Source organism: Arvicanthis niloticus, chromosome 6 (genome assembly GCF_011762505.2).
Source record: "Arvicanthis niloticus isolate mArvNil1 chromosome 6, mArvNil1.pat.X, whole genome shotgun sequence".
Taxonomy (NCBI): Eukaryota; Metazoa; Chordata; class Mammalia; order Rodentia; family Muridae; genus Arvicanthis; species Arvicanthis niloticus.
In genome coordinates, this window is record NC_047663.1 from 5,573,925 (window position 1) to 5,592,782 (window position 18,858).

Here is an 18,858-nt window from a genome sequence, read left to right on the forward strand (position 1 = left end):
TAAATAAAATAAGTAAATAAATCTTAAAAAACAAGAAAAAAAGCTGCCTTGGTATCTCTTCACAACAAGAGGAAAGTAACTCAGACACTGCACCCATTATTGGACAGTCTTCAACTGCCTGTAACTGCACTTCACAGGGATCCAATCCCTGTTCTGACTTCCATGAGTTCTGCAGGCAGGCAAACATACAACACATATACAGACAAGCCGGCACACACACACACACACACACACACCATACACATAGCAAGTTGGTAAACTTGAGCCAGACGTCTGTGGCTTGGAGGAGTACTTGGAGGCCAACCAGCAGTACACAGAAGACCTGATCTTGATGCTTAATTAATTTACTATCTCAATTGTAAGAGTGTCAGTCCTCATGGGAGACAGTCTGCAAGACTTGAGCATTCTCCCAGAGACAATGGCTGCACAAACCCCACTAGAGGATGGAGTTTCCTTTATCATAACGGTCAGGACAACCACAGCAGAAGCCCTCCCAGTAAATAAATACTCTTTCCTTCTCTAAATACACTTTTATTCATTAACAAATGACACAGTCTTTACCTCATGACACATAACTGGCAACCCCTTGCTGAAAGTGACAAGGTAAGACTTGTCTAACAAAGCATTTAAAGAGAAGTTGAGGTCTCAGCCAAGCAGTGTGTGGCAGCATATTCTGACCACCCCAGCATTCAGGAGACAAAGGCAGGAGCATTGCCTGGTGTACAGAGTCCAGGCCAGCCAAGGCTGCATATCAAGATCCTAACTCAAAAAGACTGGAGTGTTTTAAATCCTGTGTCGGGTACTTAGGATAACCCCAACACTGGAGGTGGGGGAGGGCTGCAAGTCCAAGACCAGCCTGGGCTAGGCAGTGAGATCCTGTCTCAAAACAACTGTGTCAGCATCCCCAGTGTCTATCGCAAAGTCATTCCCAGATCCACACAATGAGTGGCATCTGCTTCCTATGTCAAAAGACTGAAACATACTCCATAGCCAGCAGGGATCCTGTGACACGTGGTGAGCCAGGCAGGATCTTTCCATGAGAGTGAGGATGGAGGAGATGTGACTGTGAGGAACTGAGGGAGGGGGTGGACAGCCAACAGGAATCCTGTGACACGTGGTGAGCCAGGCAGGATCTTTCCATGAGAGTGAGGATGGAGGAGATGTGACTGTGAGGAACTAAGGGAGGGGGTGGACAAACATCTTGGAACAGTTGCAAATGACAGAGCGGGATTCCCTTTCTCCGCTAGCGTGAGTCGCTAGGATCTGTAAACTTTACTACTAACCCTGTCTGATTTAACAGTCTCAGGTCTCACTTTCCACACTCAGCATCGTCCAGCAATTATGAGACTGACAGGTGGTCGCTTTGACCAGCTGTCACATGACCAGCTGTGTTTCCTGGAGATGAGTGTCTCATCAAATGCTTCGGTAGTCAGAGCCTCGAGCCACGATGGCAGCAGCATCCCACTCCACAGTGAAGAAAGAAATGGTTCCGAAAAACCCAAATATCACCATAACCAGAAGCTGCCAGTGAAGGAGGAGGTAGTTGCTGTAGAAAAAGGCCACAGCTGCGCAGATGGACTAGAAGAAACGAGATAAATCACCAAGTGGACCCTGGGGGCCTCAGCTGCTCCACAGTCAGCCCACCATTTCTGACCCAAAGGACATCTGCAAGTGGCGGCGCCCGTGCAGACAGACTTCACTGGTCCCCAGCTCACAGATGTACCCCAGCTTGCCTGACAGCAATACTCCAGCAAGCTGTGGTACTACAATAGTACAATAAAGTGCACAGGGCGGGAGAGAGGCCCAAGGCTCTGTGGAGAGATGGGGCCGGTACCTAAGGAAGTATTCACCCGAGTGCAGAGACCAGAATTAAAATCTCTCACCCATCCAAGCCCACTGTGCCCGGTTCTCCTCACAGTCCCCTTTACAGAATGGCCAGCATTCATTAAAACCCACGGAAGGAGCAACCGGGCAAACCGGGAAGGAAACTGTCTGCAGCACAATCCAGGTTACCTGAACAAACTTAAAGACCGCAAAGGCAGGTGCGCTGTCTTCCGAGTAGAGAAAACCCAGGATGCTGAGCAGCTGGGTGTTGAAGCAGCTGTCTCCCAGACCCAGCAGAAAACTGCAGAGAATGGCAACTTCTTTGCTGAAGAAAAAAAAAAAAAAAATACACATAGGGCTGGGAAGATGGCTCAGTGGTCAAGGATGTAGGATGGGAAAGAAGGCTCAGTGGTCAGGGGCGTGTGCGGCTTCTGGAAAGGACCTGAGTTTGGATCCCAGAACTCACAACTCCAGCACCAGAGGACCCAATGCTCTCCTTTAAACCCCACAAGCACCACCTGAATTCAAACATGCCCCCTCATCATTCATTTATATATATATATATAGTGTGTGTGTGTGTGTGTGTGTGTGTGTGTAATTTAAATAGAAAACATGCTGGGGGGTGCTGGTACATGCTTTTAATCCCAGCATTCCAAAGGTAGAGACAGGTGGACCTCTGTGAGCTCAAGGCCATCCTGGTCTACATACGGACTTTCAGGACAGCCAGGACTATGTAGAAAGACCTGTCTCAATAAACAAACAAACAAACAAACAAACAAAATGAAAATGAATCCTTAAAAAGAAGTTAGACGTGCAGCACCGATATCTAGTATCACCAAACATAACGCTCCCAACACAAGCAGTTTGTATTTGTTTTGTATTTTATTTGGTGAAGAGGCTGCTGGGGCTTGAACCCAGGGACTCCTTAATGCTAGGCAACCCCTGCCACTGTACCACTCCCCGGCCCAGTACAGACCCTAGGCTGCCCTGGAACTTGTGACCCTGTAGCCTCAGCCTCCTCAGGGGTAAGGTCACAAGTGTGCACATAGCCCTGCCCCCAAACAAGAATGAATAAATACTAACCTGGCTGAGGCCTTTTCTGTGCTGTCAGAGACTGAACCTAAGGCCTCCCAAATTTGAGGCAAACTTGTTTGTTTGTTTTGACACAGGGTTTCTCTGTGTAACTCTGCCCTAGAACTCACTTTGTAGACGAGGCTGGCCTTGAACTAATAATGTACATCCACCTGGCTGTGCCTCCAGAGTGCTAGGACTAAAGGCGTGCACCAGCACCACGCCTGGCTCCAAGCAAACATTTTACACCCAGGGTTCCAACTGCGGCCTCCCTACTAGAATCTGAAAACAATTATGCTTACATGCACAGACCTTCACAGTCTAGCAAATTTCTGGTCTACTCTCTTTGGAAAGTAAATGCTGCCTTTTGGGCGAGGCTCCCTTAGGTCTGTGGATTTATCCCCAGCCTCTGCATTTATGATGAACTAGAGTCGAATGAATGAAATCAACCGACACCCTCAAACCACGAAGGACTGAGCAGCTGCTCAGCTGACAGCTGCCACCTTGTTCTGCCGTGTCCCCCTCTAACACGGGAACAGCTCACTGCTAAAAAGCTGAGGATAAAATTCTCATCTTCTGTACTTCTGCATGGATCAAGGGAGGAGCCAGAAGGGCAGAGGTTAAAACCAACCATTGCAAAACTCCCTTAGGGACTCTCTGCTCCCTCAACTCTTTGACAGGTGATCTCATGAAGCTGACAGACTCTGAGGAAGATTAAGCGCTCCACTTGGACCCACCCAGCAAAGGGGAGTCAGTGTACCTGGGCCTGATGTACGCACTGCTGTTCGTCCCTTCCACAGGGGCAATGGGCGCATCTCCGGGCATGTTGAGAAAGATCAAGTAAAAGGCTACGAAGTGCACCAGGGTGCCCAGCAGCACGACTGGGTTCCTGCCGAAGCGATGGTTCTTGCTCAGCAGGCCGAAGAGGCTTCCACCTGTAGGTCAGGACACAGGAACACTTCAGGGGGTCCCACCCACCACAGAACCAGTCACAGGTCACACTGCAGATGTCCAATGTGTGCCCCAAAACAGACCATGACAGTGGGAAGGCGGGAATGGCCACAGCACTCATAGCTGTGGCATCGATGGCAGCTGCACATCCAGCAGTGATGCTCTTGGTGTTCTCTGTGAAGTAACACACCCAGGTCACCTCCTATGCTTGCTGCCTAGTTAGAAACAAAAGAGCATGCATGCCAGGCGGTGGTGGCGCACGCCTTTAACCCCAGCACTTGGGAGGCAGAGACAGGTGGATCTCTGAGTTCGAGGCCAGCCTGGTCTACAGAGTGAGTTCCAGGACAGCCAGGACTACACAGAGAAACCCTGTCTCGAAAAACCAAAAAAGAAAAAAGAAAAAAGAAAGAGCATACATAACTCATCAACTATCACTGCTATGTTGAGACTGGGTCTCAGGTAGCCCAGGCCTGTGCTGACCCTGCCTCCACCTCCCCAGTGGTAGATTAGACACGTCACCCGCCCCACGCGGGTTCTGATCACAGCTTGTCTGCTTCATGACTAGACGAATCACCATGAGACTGTAGGGTGGCAACAGAGGAATGCTCCCCCATCACGAAAGTGTCAGCTTAGCGCTAAGGCTGGTGGCATGTCCTAAAGGTCTAGGGATAGAATAGTAGTTCAAAGCCAGCTCAGGCAACCTTGTGAGATTCTGTCTCAGGGTTTTAAAAATGGAGTGGGGTAAGCAGCTAGCTCAGTGGTAGAGTGCTTGGTCTAGTATGTACAGGCTCCAGGTAACTCCTAGTATCCCCTCTCCCCCAGAGTTAGCAGTTAAAAGACTTGAAACATGAATAGGGCTTGTGGTACAAACTTGTAACAAGTCTGACGCTGGCCTAATTCTATGTGGTGAGCTCCAAGTCAGCCAAGAGCTACACAGCAAGACCATCACAATAAATAATAATAATAATAAAAAGGTAATATTCTATAGCACAGTGTGGTGACTATGGCTAATGACAATTATCTGTGGGTTGCAAGAGAGCTAGTAGAAAGGACTGAAAAGTTTCATAACACAAAGAAAGGCTAAAGACTTGAGGTGGCTGATATGCCCACTACCCTGACCTGGGATCTGGTCATTACACAGTGAGATGCCACACTGTGCCCACACTGCTGGAGCAGCCCCTCTGGAGGACAACTCTTGGAGTACCAGCGTTCTGCAAACCTGCATTCTTCTTGATAAGCAACAGTGTACATCTAGAATTTTCCTGATTTCTGTGAGCTACATCTAACCCTGTTGACTCACTTGTGCCCCTGAGGAAACTGAAGGCAGGATGAGGCCTGCCCCCACCACACCCCCACCCCGCCTGCTTTCCATCAGTCTCTGGGTCCTGCTCTCTGGGTCACATTCTTAGTTCGGCACACACATTAGCCACCACGAGAGTCTGTGCAATCTGACGGCATCCAACCTGTCCTATCCTGCTCTGAGGCTGAAAGGGAGCACAAGCTGGAGTCCTGAGGTGCCTTTCTATCAGCCTTTACAATGGGCTTCCTATTCCAGACCCCACAAAGGTGCCAGCAGGTTTCTAACCATCCATCTAAACTTAGCAGCAGCAGAGCCTTACAGACAGCTCACTCTGTGATGACATCACCTTCAGCGGGAACAATCATTCCAGGAAAACCAGACTGTCCCCTTAAGCAATAAGGCTTTCTTTGAACCACCTCCCAGAACCGGAATTGATAGCTGACAACAGCATAACCACAGCGTGCCATCGCACACCTCCTGCCTGGGTGTCATCACCCTAGCTGGGGCTCTGATCCCGGCACCCAAGCCCAGCTCCAAAGAGGGCAGAGAAGACTGCTGGGCCCAAAGACTTCCAGCCTACCCAAGAAATCGTCAACTCCAAGTTTAGGGAGAGACCCTGCCTCAAAGATAAGAGGACTCTAGATGCCCTCCACACACACCCTATATGCACACACCCTCATACACATACAAATAAGCAAAAGTTTAAAAAAATTACGATCAAAAGATAAAATATACACATTTGGATAAAAATAAGCAGGAAAGACAGAAACTCGAGGACAGAGAAGTGAAGGAGACCTAAGATTTCTATCTTTATCCTAAGAAAACGATTTTGGTTTCCTTTCTTCTGAGACAAGGTCTTAAGTAGCCCAGACTGACCCAGAGTCACTACACAGCCAAGGATGATCTTGAACTCCCCCGTCTTTCAGCTTCCACTTCTCAAGACTCAGGAATGTAGTCATGAGCCATCATGCCTGGTTCTTCTTCCTTTTATAGATTGAATCAGGGTCTCCTTTTATTGCCCAGGCTAGCCTTGAACTCCTACAGAACCAGCCTTCCAGCCTGTCTCTGAACGAAAGGTTTTTAAACTAAAAAACAACCTACCTAAGATCTCTCCAATGCCGATGAAAATTCCAGAAAGTCCAATGAGGCTTTTCTCTTCTGTCCCAAACTTGTTTACCGCCCCAATACAGGTTCCGTACACCCCAGAGAAGAAGGTCAGCTCCAGACCTTAGGGGGAAAACGGGTTAATTTAACTGCATGGCCAGGCTCTTCCCTATTTTTTGTTTGTGTCTAGTAGCAGCCGAGCTGGACGTACATGAGGACACATGGACAAAAATTAGAGACTAAGACGCTTCCGGAGAGGGAGGCTTTATGTTGCCCAACTGATCACAGCCCTCTCCCAAAGCCGCCTGAAACTGAACTCCCCAACACAGAGACTCTGAAGACACAGCCTTCAGATGACTAGATCATGTGACAGCTCCCTCCCGAGGAGACACCAAGGTGGCTGGCTTCCCGCTTTTTCTGCAGCAGTCAACTCTGGTCACCTTACTCATCTTGCTTGTTCTTGAGACAGGATCTCACAATGCAGCTCAGGCTAGCCTTGAATCTGTAGCAATCCTCCTGTCTCAGTCCCCCAATGCTGGCATTACAATGAGGTGTGCACTACACCATCCTCATGGTTCCTGAGACCAAGGGCTGCAACTGTTCTCACACCTCAGTCTCACACTGCCCTACTTCCTAAGTGATGTCAGAGTCACACTGCCCCTCTGGGGTACGTACTGAGTGCTCCCTGCAGCTTTGACCTCACTGTTCCAGGCTACCCCTGGTAGTTGGATCCTCCCACACTGAATCTGGTCTGGCCCTGTGACTGGCTGCCACCAAGAGAATGCAGTAGAAGTGATAGAAGGCTGGATCTAGGATGGGCGTCAGGAAAGGTTGGTCAGCTTTTCCTGCTGTCTTTTTGGGGCCTTTGGCCACTCTGAGGTGTGGTTCTCCTGTCACCCACATGAAGAGCTCATGGAGGAAGGAGGTTATTCAGAGAGCAGGGCAGAGCCCTGCCGACAGACTATGACTCAGTCTTCTATCAGACACCAGGAAGGTACTGGACATGTGTACAAAACTGTCTTAGAGGCTACAGCAGCAGCTGCTCTGAAAGCGGCCTCAGGATGTGACACAGGACAGCACTGTGCAGTCGAGCCGAGCATGAGGAGTCCTGCCATCACCAGGCAGCAACAGGGCAGAAGGAGCAGCTGTACCTGTGTAGGCAGTCGTAACACTCAGAAGGAGCATCTCCTTGGTGACGCACAACTTCAGAGACTTTTCTGTAAGGAGAAAAATTGGACAGACTTAGCTAGATTTTAATCGGCAACCGTTTCCTTCAGCCAGAACATTCCTCTCACCACTGAAGCCAGTAAACAGAGGGCCTAAACCTTCAGAGTAAACTGCATGAGACATGAACGAAGCCTGCCGTGTAAACAGAATGCTCATTTCAAGTGCTTAAATGCGTGCTAGAGACACATCGTCCTCCATGTGTCATTTAGCTCTTAATAACAAGAGGGAGGGGAAAGAAACCAGAATTACACAAGACAATAAAAAGTCGAGTGCACACTACTGAGAGGCTACAGAGGAGCCAGTCGACAGAGTATCTGGGTCAGAGACTGACTGCAGGCTGGACCGTGGTGTTTATGCTCTGGTGTTGGCAGACACCCTGACCTCTGCCTCAGCACCGCAAGGTGTGGATGAGATCTGCAGTAGAGACCGCATTTCTAAAGATGTGTCCCACCCCCCATTGAAGACAGGGTCTCGCTCTGGCCCAGGCTATACTGAAATGTACTGTGTAGTCCAAGATGCCTCGAAACAAGTCAATCTTCCTGTCAATGTCCCGAGTGTTAGGATTACAAACACAGACTACCACACATGCAACACTGCATCTGAATTATTGTTGTTGTTGTTGTTATTATTATTATGGAGAATCTCCTGTATCCCAGGCTAGCCTCAAACTCCTCAGTATGAGGATGATGACTGACCCTCTCGCCCCTCAAGTATTAGAATTACAGGATTGAAATGGAAGAATCCATAAGCTTCAGGCAAGCCTGAGCTACACTCTGCAAGTCAGTCTAAAACAAGTTGCTAAACTGCTGGTTCTGTGAGTTTTAACCTCGACTCTCTGGCCACGAGTGGGTCTTCTGGTAGACAAGTTCCTAGACTACAAATTGGAAAGCCAGACCTCCGGTGACCTCTCATTTTGGCAGGGAATCCAGCTACACCCTATTTGCTAATACATAAAACCCCAATGTATAACTTATAATTATGACTGCATCCCTCAAACACAGGCAGTGTATAAGGCGGGATTAAACAGCTCTAATGACAGAGCATACATGTCCCATATCCTAGGTTCTTCCTAAAAGGAGGCCTTGTGACCTCTGAGCCAGGCATCAGCTGATGAGATCAAGAATTTCTACTCTGGCAGAAGGGACCTGACAACGTCTCATATCCCCAAGAGCCTCAGGCACTATGATGTCCTGAGAGCTGATGGCCTGCAGTGGGTCTCTCCTGGGAAGCAAAGACGCTGAGACGCTGGAGTCAGAGCCTGCCTGTGTCTGAGGGAATGACTGTCTCCCCTGTGAATCAGTCTGCACTAAATCCACTTCAGCCACCTACTGACCAGCTGGTTGACCTTGGGTAGAACTTCTTGACAGCCTGCTGTCCCATCAGTAAGATAGACGTCACTTGTTTGTAAAAGTTATAGTGGACACTGATAATCACATGCCCCGGCTGCCAACCACTGAGCCACCCAAATCCCAACCTCCTTACTGGATAAAATTTCCTCCATGCTCCCAGTACTGTTTGGTTACACGTAAACAGCTCTGAGAGGGCTCACTACAGACTCTGGAAACTTCAGCTCTCTTCTCTGGAATGGAAATGTCACCTGCTGCCCATTACAGAATCCTTAGAGCAACTGTGTACAGGCAGCAAGAAACCTTACGGAGTGCTTGATCCAAGGAGCAGCCTGGGTTTCCTCAGCTCCGGTGTCAACATACACTGGGCCCCACACCTCAGGCCTCCTCCCACCCCTCACATACTCCTTAGGTGGGCGGCACTACTGTTCACTCCTAACAGCCCCGTGTGGAGACACTGGTGGAGAGACTGTCGGACTTTAGACGTGCATACCTGGAAGACTGGAAACCCTGGGGATCGTCAATCCAGAGTTACCAGGGAAAGGGGGGAGGCAGATGCTGAGGGTGTTCCCAAATAGTTCTTGCATTTTAGACACAGAGAATACTTACTAAACGCATCGACTGCCTTTGTCACATTGTTCTGGGCAGACCTGGGAAAATAAAACAGACTGGTTTCTTGCTCGGAAACTCCCAAGGGAAAAAAAATCGGCCCCATTCTCACTGAGGTCTTTGACATCGTGGCCTCGGCTGGGTGTGATGTCGCACTCTGTTTTCACCACGTCAAAGGCACAGGCAGGAGGCTCTTGGGGAGTTCCAGGCCAGAAAGATTTACAAAATGAGACCCTGTCTCAAACACAGATACACGTACACAAATAGACAAATGTGTTAAAAACTAAAAGGAGGGGTCTAGAGAGCTGACATAGTGGCCAAGCGCATTGGCTGCTCTTCCAGAGGAGCCAGGCTCGACTTCCTGCATCCACACAGCGACCCACAACCATCCGTAACTCCAATGCCCTCTCCCATCCCCTAAGGGCACCAGGCACCCGAATAGTACACAAATACACACGCAGGCAAAACATCCGTACACATGAAATACATTTTTTTAAATTAAAAAATAAAATCAATCTTCTGACATAAGGACAAGAATGAACCACCTGAGTGGCACGGTCAGGGTGCTCTGAGATTTTCTTATAGGTGTATTACTTCTGCCACCTCTAAAACTGAGTCTGTTAAGAACATGTCACTGCTGGGGCTGGTACATGGTTGGTCAGTATTATTCATGAAACAAAGACAAGAAGTTTTGCATGTAGGTGACATCTCAGGATGAGAGAATATTAACCGGGCTGAGCGCCATTCCTGAGAACTACACTTTACCATGAACATGCGATCCCTCTCTCCAATTCCTGCTGACTACTGCTCTAACATAAAACTGAGAAACAAATCCTTCCAGACTGCTTAACAGATCCCAGAGTGCGTGCACACAAAGTCGGCTGAGGCATGCTAGGTGACATCATCTTATGGGTCAGCTGTCATCTAGTGGTTGCTCACTAACGGCAACTCTTCTTGTGACTTGTGATTGTGTCATGTTAACATATCCTCAGCCCAAAGAGCAGGCTCTTTCATTTTAAATACTTGGTGCAAATTTTCAACTGGAGAGTTTTATGAGTTTTTTGTTTGTTAATTACAAAGGCGAATCAGTAGCCAGGCACAGTGGCCCACACCTTAAATCCCAGCACTCAGGAGGCTGAGGCAAGTAAATCTTTGTGAGTTTGAGGCCAGCCTGGTCTACACCATGAGATTCTGTCTCCCAGACAAATAAACAAGTAAGTAAATAAATGGCAAAACTTTTAACAACGAATGAAAAGTTGTAAGAAAAATCTTCATAATTTGTCAACTCAAAAATAAGCCTCGAGCTTTTTTTTTCTCCCTCTCAAACATAACTGCAGACAAACCACCTTTGAGTTTTGGTTTGTAAGGGAAACAGGTCTTATGTAGGGTAGGGTGCTCTTGAACTTGCTATGCAGTAGAGGGTGAGTTTCAATTCCTAATCCTCCTGCCTCCACCTCCAAAGTACAGGTATGTGCCACTATGCTTGGTGACCTGATACCTGAAACAGTGTCACTTTTGAAATGTGCTCAGGTAACTGAGCGTGCTGGCACTCACTTGGGATTCTAGCAGCAGGGGCTGATGCAGGAGGATCTCTTGTCTAGGCCTGCCTAAGATATGTAGTGAGATCCCATCTCAAACTCAGAAAGAAATGGCTCAGGTAATTACAGTATCGAAAACCTCATGTACAGATGACTGTGGGGGCCAGGAGCCCAGGCCTTGAGAACTGCAGGGCCCTGACATTCACCCACACCACAGCACTAGGAAGCTTGAACGCTGGGCCACAGGCACAGGACTGAAGGCAGAGCATTTGTCTCCCTCACCTACCAGCCCAGTCTCCCATAGGGAAATGGGGGAGGTGGCTGCTGCTCACCAGAGCAGGAGCCTGAGGCCTAGGGACAAGATAGGGTTTTTGTACTGTGAGGGTCACCTGGCAGCTGGGGAAGGACTTAAGTCCCTGGGGACCTTTCACAGTCTCGCTTCTACAGATGGCCCCTCCCTTCTGCTCCCCGTGGCTCTCCTTCACCTTTGCTTGAAAGTTCTCCCCAAGCTTGTCATCAGAGAGTAGCTGGGATAAAACAGTTTAGTAATCCCTAGACCATGATTATTCAAAATCTACTCTAACACCAAGAAGAATGTTCCAGGTGTCTTACTCGGTAGCTTCCATGTCCTGGTCATCGAAAGACTCTTCTTCTCCAAGGACATTCTCAGGATCTGGTTTCCGAATGAGAAAGAACAGAACGGTCCCCACGAGGCTTATTACTGTCAGCGCGATGAACACTGTCCTTCGGTCGTTCTCTAGGGACAAGAAGAGAGTGGACGAGCCCGTGAGACGATGCCAGTTAGTGTCATGCCCACTGGCCGTCCCCGGGCAGTCAAACATTTTCTCATTTTATTTTAGGGTCTCAGTGAAAACTTAGAAAAAGGAAAACAGCTACTTCCATCTTTCAGCTAGAGAATAAGAAACACCAGTCTGAGAACAGAACCTTCTCTTCGAACCCGGGGAGGGCACAGTTCCAACAAGGGAGCACACACAGACCCTTGGGAGTCTGGCTAGCAGGTATAGCAGGGTATAGCCACGAACTCTAGCCTTCACTTAATAAGTCTGAGACAAACGCTTAGGAGAAAGCAAAAATCAAAAGAAACTTTAGGGTGCCAAAGACCCCCCGGAGTGACGCTTAGAGCAGACGTGCCTTCCTGTACAACTGCTGTTCACTTTCAAAACCATCTGAATAAAGCAACTCGAATAAAACCAACCTGAAATCTGGGTTTTCCCTTGCCAGGCAAAATATATGTAGAGATTTCCAAAGAACAGGCTGTAGGGGAGAAAAGGAGAAGATGCTGGGGCATCACTGCAGTCCTCTGGTTATGTTCTTTATTTACGTGAAACAGGGTCTCACTATGTACCCCTGGCTGGCCTGGAACTCAAGAGAGCCATCTCCCTCTGCCTCCTGAGTGCTGGGACAAAAGACCTGGGCCATTGTGCCCAGTCATACTTAGGCCTTTTAAAACCACTCCCGTTATTTGGAGAGGGGAAAGAAGCTAGTGAAAAAAATGGGAGATGATTGTGTAAAGGACCTGCCTGCACTATTATTACTTACCTGCACCAATAACACCTGACATTCTGAGAAAGCTAACTGACCTGCAAGCATGTGACAGCAACCTGACTCGGCACCGCCCAGCAGGACTTAATTCACTTGGACACATGTGACTTACTGGGACAATTAGGTTGTAAACAAACTTATGCTACTTTTAAGTGGTAAAATTTTAAATTTAAGTATAATGCAATGTAAGTACCCACACCTCCAGCTGCTTGGCATACTCCCCTAAGGAACGGCTACTCACTGGCTCTCCTGTTTTTTAATCTCTCACTCCTTAGAGCTAAACTTCTGCACCAGGAATGGTGGGGTGCACCTGTAGGCTCAGCTACTTGGGAGGCTTGAAGCAAAATAATCACATTGGGTCCAAGAGCTTAAGGCCAGACAACCAAACAGAAAACAAACCACACACCCACACACCCACACACAATCCCTGCCATCACCATCAACTAAACATTCAAAATTAAGTCTTATGAAAACCCAAATATCTCTAGATTTTTTTATTGCATTTAGTTGTGTGTTCTGGGGAGGTGTGTCAGGGCTACAGGGCACAGGTGGAGGTCAGGTGACAGACAACCTGCTGAGGGGGTTGTTCTCTCCTTCTACCAGTGAGTTTAGGGACAGAACTCGGGCCATCAGGTCTGGTGGCACAAGCTTTTATTGATGAGCCATCTCGATGGCTCCAGGCTGGCCTTGAATTCACTGCAATCTTCCTGTCCCTACCTCTTTCTTGAGTGTGGAATGACAGGTGCATTCCACTACACCAAGCTCTTCAGGATACACGACTGAAACCAACGGCATAAGAATGACCACTGTGGCTTTTTTCTCAGAAAATATCTACTGTGCCTTATGGTTCAGACTTGGTACCGCCATTCTCACTTCTGAATCTGAGCATATTTGCCCACAGCTATCGGGCAGTGCAGCTTGTCGGAAGGATGTAGCTCCTGGGCTCCAGATAGCCATATTTACATGGGTTAACTTTTAGTCTCTATTCTCTCAGCTGTGGACTACAGATAATGCCTCCCGCCTCCTAAGTTTATGGGAAGATAATTAAACAAATAACCCCAAAGCCCTAAACTACAGAGGCTGCTAATGTGGAGGTTATTATTTTCTATTTGCTAACTTTAAATTTTAGTAAAATAGGTCCATGCGCTTTATGTAAACCATACAGAGGGAATCTGTACCACACGGTAAAAATCTAGTTAGTGACGTCATAAGGAAACCCAGGGGCAGACTGAACTCCACAGACATTATTACCTAGACTGTAAGAGTGCCCAGAAAATTCCGCTGTTTCTCCCGATTGTGTGCTCATCAGAATTTATTGTCAGGCAATTTCCTTGTGCTGTCCAAAGGACTAAAATTCAAACCAAAAGTTCATTAAAGGCATGACATCAGGTAGCTTCTGGTACTACTGTGCACCGACTGCACCCACACCCTGGGGGAAGTGTGTTTACAGGATGCTTACCAGCAGCTGCGATTCCGATGAAGACAGATGCTGTGTAGAAGGACCATGGGAAAGGTTGGATAAAAACGGCAATGTACATGCTAAAATACAACAGGTCAGTGCATTACAGTCAAACAGTACGTGAGACAGAGCTAAGCATGCCGCCCCAGGGCCAGCACAGAGGCTCTCATCCTCAGCTTCAACCTGGAAAGCATTCTCTTAGTGTTGGCTTACGAAAGAGGCAGAAATGTGAGTTCGTTTGGGCTTTTTTTTTTTTTTTTTGTCCCTGGAAAAGAGATCAAGCCCAGACCTCTGAGTGTGACAGGCCAGTGATCTGACACTGAGCCTTCTCTAGCCCGGGCTGCTTGTTGTTTACAACCTCCAGATGTCAACAGACATTTTGCAGGTTTGCAACGACTGTTGTGAGCTCAGTGCAGGATGAAGCTTGAGCCCAGAAACATCTCCTAAGTTCACGTCAATCTGCTTGTCAACATAACAGGAAGCAAACTTATTTCATTGAAGGTTCTTTTCAATCCCAATAGAGAGAGATTTTTGGATTCTGATTAATAACAAGACAAACACTGATATCTTCCAGACACCCTGGAACCTGGTGGTGATAATATAAAGAACTCTGAAGGCTGAGCCAGGAGGATCTCCAGTTTGGGGCCAGCCTGGGTCTGGGATCTCGTGAGCCCTGGTCTCAAACACAAAAACCAACCAGATACACTCCTCGGTTAGAACTGCAGTGTTTATGAGCAACAAGCCAAGAGTGTCAGACCCCTGAAATAACTACTTTCTACGTGCTTGAGAGATGATCTGAAGTCCTCTCAATTAAACAAACGATGAAAAAAAAAAAAATAGAGCCACTCACCTGTAAAACAAACCACTGACAAACATAGAGATCTGAGGTCCGACAATGGCGACCACGGACGGGGTGATCAAATTTGAAGCAGAGAACACGCCATAAATAATTGCCAAGCTGCTCAATATACAGAAGGGAAAAAAGAACAAAAACCTTAAGTAACATCCCCAAAATACATTTAAAACCCTGTTTAGGCGGCCACACGGCCCAGTGGGCAAAGGCACCCCTGCAAGCCTGGAGACCAAGTTTCAGAACCTGCCACGTGGAAGGAGAAAACAGACTCCTAAGTTGTCCTCTGATCCCACACGCACACTATGGTAGGTGGGCACTCATACGTACATACACAAAGTAAGATAATGTAAAATTCTATTTCTAATATGTAAACTTTACAAGTACACAAAAAATGTTACAGAATTTATGTATCTATCCTTAGAATAAAGTTCTCATTTATGTAACATACAGAAGTACACATTTCCTTCATGAGTATGTTATTGATAAATGGGTAAAGGTTTTGCTGAGACAGGCCCTACTATGTAGCCCAGGCTGAGGCTGAACTCAAGGCAATCTTGCTTCAGCCTCCTGAGTGCTGAGATTACAGGCATTAGAGGTGTACAAACAATAAATCTGGCTGGTTGTTATTTGATGGTTATGACAGGGTCTCTAAGTCTTGCCCTGGCTGGTCTCAAACCTGCAGCAATGCTCTCGTCTGTCCCAGGAGAGTGTTGAAATGAAAGGCATGTGCCGCCACATCTGGCTCGTATTAAATATTTGTATCATGTTTCCTTCAGCTGGCTTGCCTGTGACATGATTCCAAGTACCGTTTTTAACAAAAGTGAGTGGTAAGAAGTACTGTGCCGAGCCCTTTACAAATATCTCCTCCTTGAAGTCTAGATGCTAGAAGGAAGGCACGGCTACCCAGTCTCACTTTATAGAAAACAGAACTGCTGTGAGTAAGTCACCTCGAGTTCAAGGAGTCCTTAGGGAGAGCTGAGTCAGCCTGCAGCCTAGGAGGCTGCTCCAGGGGCCCGCCAGGGGTCTGTTCCATTGCAGCTTCTGGGAGCTGCATGGCATTGCTCTGCTATAAATCACAAGCTGAGGTGTAATGTGCTTACGCTAGAATTTATTTTACTTGTCTGAACATTTTTTCACTCTTCAGCCCTGTTATATATACAGACCTCAGTTATACATATAAGTTATATAAATATACAAGTTATCTATATGGGCAGTTGATTTTGAGACAGGATATCACTAGGTAGCTAGGTCTGGCCTTGAACCCACAATTCTCCTTTCCTGAGTACTTTTTAAAAATTTCTCTATGCTTATAGGTTTGCTGTATCCCCCAATTCCAAAACTCTCCTTATTTTGCTTCTTTATTACCTAAATATAGTATACGGTATCTGAGGATAAGTGGATGTTAGTGTCCATTTTTTTTAGATAATTAAAACTGTCACAACTTTGTAGTACTGTGTTTTCTGTGTGTTTTAAAGAATGAAAGAATACATTCAATATATGAGGTGCTTATGGAAGCCAAAGAAATATGAATTTACAGATTTGAATGAATTAGGCAGATAAACATTGCCTAATAAATGAAATGAGGACCCTCAAGACAGCTTTAGCTCCACTCTGTGCAGTGCGAGTGTAGTGTTTAGTACGCTGGGTTAATCCCAGCACTCGGGAGGCAGAGGCAAGGGGATATTGTGAGTTCAAGGCTAGCTGGTCTACAGAGATAGTTGCCGTACGTCCGGAGCTACAGAAGAGACCCTATCCCAAAACAACAGCAACCAGAGATGTATACTAGCAAGGGGGGAAAAGATACATGTAGTAGTGTTAAGCATGGTGTGTATGCTTGTGATCCTGCCATCCGAGTACTCAGCAGGCTAAGCACAGCTGGGTTCCAGGTCAGAGAGGACTACAAGTTGAGATCTTTTCAAATTTCTTAAGTCGATCAAATAAATTTAAAGAGTGTGTCTATAGCTTAATTTCACAATCCTGCAATGTATATAGACTAGAGATAAACATGTACAACTCTTGTCAATTCAAAGTTTTGGTTTTCTGTTTTAAAGAGAATCCAGAGGTAGATGAGGTGGCACATTTGGTTAATCCCAGGACTTGGGAGGCAGAAGCAAGAGGATCTCTGTGCCTTTAAGACCAGCCATTTTGAGGTCAGCCTGGTCTATAGAGTGAGTTTCAGGACAGCCAAGGGTACACAGAGAAACCCTGTGTTGAAAAACCAAAGTAAGCCAGTCGTGGTGGCACACGTCTTTAATCCCAGCACTTGGGAGGCAGAGACAGGTGGATTTCTGAGTTCGAGGCCAGCCTGGTCTATAGAGTGAGTTCCAGGACAGCCAGGACTACACAGAGAAACCCTGTCTCCAAAAAACAAAACAAAAAAACAAAAAAGAAAAAACCAAAGTAAATAAATAAATAAGACCAGCCAGGGTTACAGACTGAGACCCTGTTAACCACAAAGCAAGCCACACGAAGATCCAACAATTACAGCACTGTTTAGGATTAGAACGTGATTTTGACAAGACTTGTATGCATATTGAACAGGAAGCACTACAATAGCCATGATCTTAGCAAAGAACCTGGGGTCACTGAGATAACTTGCCCAAAGAAGCAAAGCCCTCCAGCTTTGAAGCCAGGCTTTCAATCCCAAAGTCTAATTCGACAGAAAACCTGAAGTCATCATTGTAATGAAATTTACCACCACATTTCTTTATTTTGGTATTTAAGGTATGCACCCCCCAATGCCTGGCCTGTAACTTTATTACTATATTTTTAAGTTTGTACGGTATAAGACTGTACGCCTGTGTGCAAGTCACATGACAACCTGCAGGAGTTGGTTCTCTTCTTCCACCACACAGGTTCTGAGGATTAATTCAAGTACTCTTGGAGGTATGGGTCTGTACCTACTGATCTATCTGGCTGGCTCTAAAATTGGAAAAGGAGACAGACAGATTTGACACAATCATTGCTACTCTTCAGTTACAACATTTTATTGCTGGTTTTCCTGAGGAGATGTATGAAACTATGGACATGCAAAATAACTACAAACATGCAAAATAAAATCATGCACACAGTACAATACCTGGTATATCCACTGCCATGAAAATCTGTGCTATTTAAGCTCCTGATGACAGTTTGCTGTGTGGAAGATAAAACTAATCAACGAAAACGTCTAGCCATCTCCCTCCCCTTGGGAAAGCCTAAATACTCAGAAAAATGTTATGATCCAAACTTCTCATACAAGCCCACCATGAGAGGAGAAAAAAAGACTCAACTGCATAAGACACACTGGAAATGGGAAACCGACAATCAGCTGTGCCCACAAGCACCCAAGCACTAAGCAGAGTTTAACACTCAACAAGAATTAGAGTAACTATGGTCCATACTGAAACTGCAAGCCGCATCTGAGTAATAAACGCCAGTGTTTAACACCCCATAAACGAGAAGTATCTGATACACAAAATTAAGAAAACAAGGAAGGGTAGGTTGAAAACCAGGAGGTGCAATCTTGGCGCGGTAGCGGACATAAACGTTTATTGTCACAGCTGGAGTGCACTCTGACAGGCATTTCAAAGCAAGGAATACAGATTCCAACTCACCGCCACATTTCCACAAGTCTGAAAGGCGGTGAACATAAACATAAAGGCAACTCCTAAAATAACGATGTTGAAAAGCTTTTTAGATTCCGGGGACATTTTGGCTCCGCTTGCTGGGAGGTCAGCAGTGGCCCAGGACAGTCACCTCTCCTCCTCTAGCCGAACCCCCTGACAGTCCTGAGGGAAGAAACCAGATGAGAGAACCACGCAGCCAGACTGCCGATTTCCAGTCCTCGGATGGGAATCACCGGCTTAGAGGAAAGCTCTCCCCAGCGGCACAGTCGGGACACTCCAGGGACGCGACCTAGCGCGGAGGAGACCCGGGGTCTACCCGCCGCAACTCCAGGTGCGGGAACCCGGATCGGGGGGGGGGGGGGGGGGGGCAAGGACGAGCAGTAGCAGCTGCTGGGGGCCCGCCCT

At 47.1% G+C, this 18,858-nt stretch overlaps 1 protein-coding gene across 5 annotated transcripts in view; it reads right to left on the minus strand.

Annotated features, from left to right (window-relative positions):
* Positions 1–510: 510 nt before the first annotated feature.
* Mfsd11 (major facilitator superfamily domain containing 11) overlaps positions 511–18,858 on the minus strand; it is an 18,930-nt gene continuing 582 nt past the window's right edge. The window contains exons 2-14 of one of the 5 annotated variants that reach the window (XM_034507416.2): positions 18,442–18,615; positions 17,925–17,980; positions 14,843–14,950; positions 13,993–14,072; positions 13,785–13,881; positions 12,187–12,245; positions 11,583–11,727; positions 9,433–9,473; positions 7,402–7,467; positions 6,248–6,373; positions 3,656–3,830; positions 2,014–2,149; positions 511–1,578 (exon numbers count right to left, since the gene is read on the minus strand). In XM_034507416.2, the coding sequence (XP_034363307.1) occupies positions 1,414–1,578; positions 2,014–2,149; positions 3,656–3,830; positions 6,248–6,373; positions 7,402–7,467; positions 9,433–9,473; positions 11,583–11,727; positions 12,187–12,245; positions 13,785–13,881; positions 13,993–14,072; positions 14,843–14,950; positions 17,925–17,980; positions 18,442–18,537 (1,350 nt within the window). In that variant the 5' untranslated portion in view covers positions 18,538–18,615 and the 3' untranslated portion in view covers positions 511–1,413. Of the gene's footprint in view, positions 1,579–2,013; positions 2,150–3,655; positions 3,831–6,247; positions 6,374–7,401; positions 7,468–9,432; positions 9,474–11,582; positions 11,728–12,186; positions 12,246–13,784; positions 13,882–13,992; positions 14,073–14,842; positions 14,951–17,924; positions 17,981–18,441 lie in introns of all 5 variants that reach the window. The other 4 variants (XM_034507417.2, XM_076935414.1, XM_076935413.1 and 1 more) reach the window with 4 other exon arrangements.